This window comes from Oxyura jamaicensis, unplaced genomic scaffold (genome assembly GCF_011077185.1).
Source record: "Oxyura jamaicensis isolate SHBP4307 breed ruddy duck unplaced genomic scaffold, BPBGC_Ojam_1.0 oxyUn_random_OJ71172, whole genome shotgun sequence".
NCBI classification, from domain to species: Eukaryota; Metazoa; Chordata; class Aves; order Anseriformes; family Anatidae; genus Oxyura; species Oxyura jamaicensis.
In genome coordinates this window covers 1-2,383 of record NW_023310392.1, presented here as the reverse complement: position 1 = coordinate 2,383, position 2,383 = coordinate 1, and the positions used below count along the sequence as shown (strand labels likewise).

At 71.2% G+C, this 2,383-nt stretch overlaps 1 protein-coding gene across 1 annotated transcript; it reads left to right on the top strand.

Moving 5' to 3' along the window:
• Positions 1-424: 424 nt before the first annotated feature.
• LOC118159590 (Fc receptor-like B) lies at positions 425-2,219 on the top strand (the record flags this gene model as incomplete). The annotated part of the gene is given in 5 exon segments (XM_035314168.1): positions 425-701; positions 812-1,057; positions 1,588-1,730; positions 1,732-1,843; positions 1,918-2,219. Coding segments are annotated over 5 exon segments (1,014 nt in total), but the record flags the coding sequence as incomplete, so codon positions are not given.
• Between the last annotated feature and the right edge of the window lie 164 nt (positions 2,220-2,383).

Here is a 2,383-nt window from a genome sequence, read left to right as displayed (position 1 = left end):
GGAGCCACCGTCATCGCCTCCGCTGTAGTGCGAGGGTGCGGGCATGGACAGGAGCACGGCGCTGCTGCTCTGCGGTGAGGCCGTGCCCCTCTGTCCCCGTGCCCCTCTGTCCCCGTGTCCCTCTGTCCCCGTGTCCCTCTGTCCCCGTGTCCCCTCAGCCCCCCCGGGCTGGGGGCAGGGGCCGCGTGGGGGGGGCTGGGGGGCGGGGGACATGGGAACGGGCACCAGGGGGATGAAGTGGCCGTGGGGATGGGGACACGGTGACAAGGACGCTGGGGCTGGGGATATGGTGATGAGATGGGCAGGGAGACATGGGGATGGGACAGTGGGGAGGGGGCGTTGGGGACGGGGACATGGGGACTGGGGGACGGGGACGTGGGGACGGGGATGTGGGGACGTGGGGACGGGACTTGTGGATAGGATGTGGGGTGGCCATGGGGACCGTGTGACAGGGCTGGCGGAAGCGCCTCTGAGCCCTGCACAGCCGGGGATGTCTGTGTGGGCCCAGCTGCTTTGCATGGGCGGCTGTGACACAGCTGCGTCCCCTGCCCCCCCCCGGCTGCTGTGGGAACGCTCCCCACACCCGTGGGTGCCCGTGGCCGAAACCGGGGGTGCAGCGAGGGCTGGGGGACAACGCGGTGACGGCAGCCCCTGTGCCCCCGGCCTCTTCTCCCTCCCAGCCCAATTCCTCAGCCTCGCAGGTAAGTCCTCGAGCCCTCGGTGTCCCCAGTCCCTCGGTGTCCCCGAGCCCACGGTGTCCCCAAGCCCCCCATGTCCCCGGCACGCTGGCGTCCCCGTGTCCCCCCTGCAGGCGCCCAGCCCCCCCTGCTGACGCTGGACCCCCCCTGGACGCCCCTGTTCAAGGGGCAGACGGTGACACTGACCTGCGGGACCCCCGACGAGCACGTCCCCATCGTGTGGAGCATCAACGGCAGGAGAGTGAGGGACAGAGCCAACCACCTCCAGCTCAACCTGCAGAACACCGGCCGCAGCAGCGTCCAGTGCCAGAGGTCCGGCTCCGAGTTCAGCCTCCGCATCGAGCTGAGCGTCTCTGACGGTGAGGGGCAGGGTGCCTGGCACCCGTGGGTGCTTGGCGGGGAGATGGGACACTCGGCTTCGCGGCCTTTGTCACCTCTCGTGCCATCGGCGCAGAGTGGGGGCAGCCCTGGGCACGCTGGGCATGACCCCCGTGCACGTGGGGCGTGTCCCCGTGCACACCAGTGAGTCCCCAGTGCGTACTGGGTGCACGTCCCTGCACACCGGTGCGTCCCTAACGCACACCGGTGCGTCCCCAGTGCACGCTGGGTGCATCCCCATGCACGTTGTGTGCATCCCCGTGCACGCCAGACCCACCCCGTGCACACTGGGTGCATCCCCAAGGCGCACTGGGTGCCCCCCCATGCACACTGGGTGCGTCCCCGTGCACACCAGCCCGTCCCCGCGCATCCTCCGTGCTCACCGGGTGCATCCCCGTGCACGTTGGGTGCCTCTCCGTGCACCCTGGGCGCATCCCCTACGCGCATCGGGTGCACACCCACGCGTCCCGGTGCCCACGCGTGTGTCCCAGCGTGACGCCGCTCTCCGCAGACTGGGTGGTGCTGCAGGTGCCGGTGCAGCCGGTGCTGGAGGGGGACGCGCTGGCGCTGCGGTGCCGGGGCTGGTGGAACAAGAGGCTGAGCAGCGTGAGCTTCTTCCACAACGGGGTGCTGCTGCCGGGGGGGGGGGGACGAGGACGAGCTGCTGCTCGTCCCCGCGCAGCGGCACCACAGCGGCCGCTACCACTGCACGTACAAGAGTTTCCTGAGGACGTACGACTCCAAGCCAAACGAGGTCATCGTGCACGGTGAGCGCGGGCAGGGGGCAGCGGGGACGGGGGCACGGCAGCGGGGTCACCGTCCCTGCTCGGCCCCTTCCCAGAGCTCTTCTCAGTGCCGGAGCTGAGCGTGGACGGTCCCCGGGAGCGCCCCGAGGGCAGCGCCCTCACCCTGGCCTGCGTCACCCGTGGCAGCCCCCTGCGGCCCCGCGTCGCCCTGCGGCACCTCTTCTACCGGGACGGGGTGGTGGTGGCGGGGCCCCAGGGGTCCCCCCAGCACCTGCTGCGGGCGCTGGCGCTGCCCGACTCGGGCTCCTACGCCTGCGAGGCGCAGGCAGAGGCGGCCGACGTGCAGAAACGCAGCGCCCCGGTCACCGTCACCGTGAGAAGTGAGCGGGTGGGAGGGGTCGGGAGGGGACACAGGGGGGCGCATCCCTGCCCGGGTCCCCCAGTCCTCCTTCGTGGTCCCCCAGTTCTGTCCCAGGCCCCCCACCTGCTCCCCAGGTCCTAACATCCATCCTGGGTCTCCCTCCCTGGGTCCCTCCATCCTTGCCCAGGACCCCTCTCCCT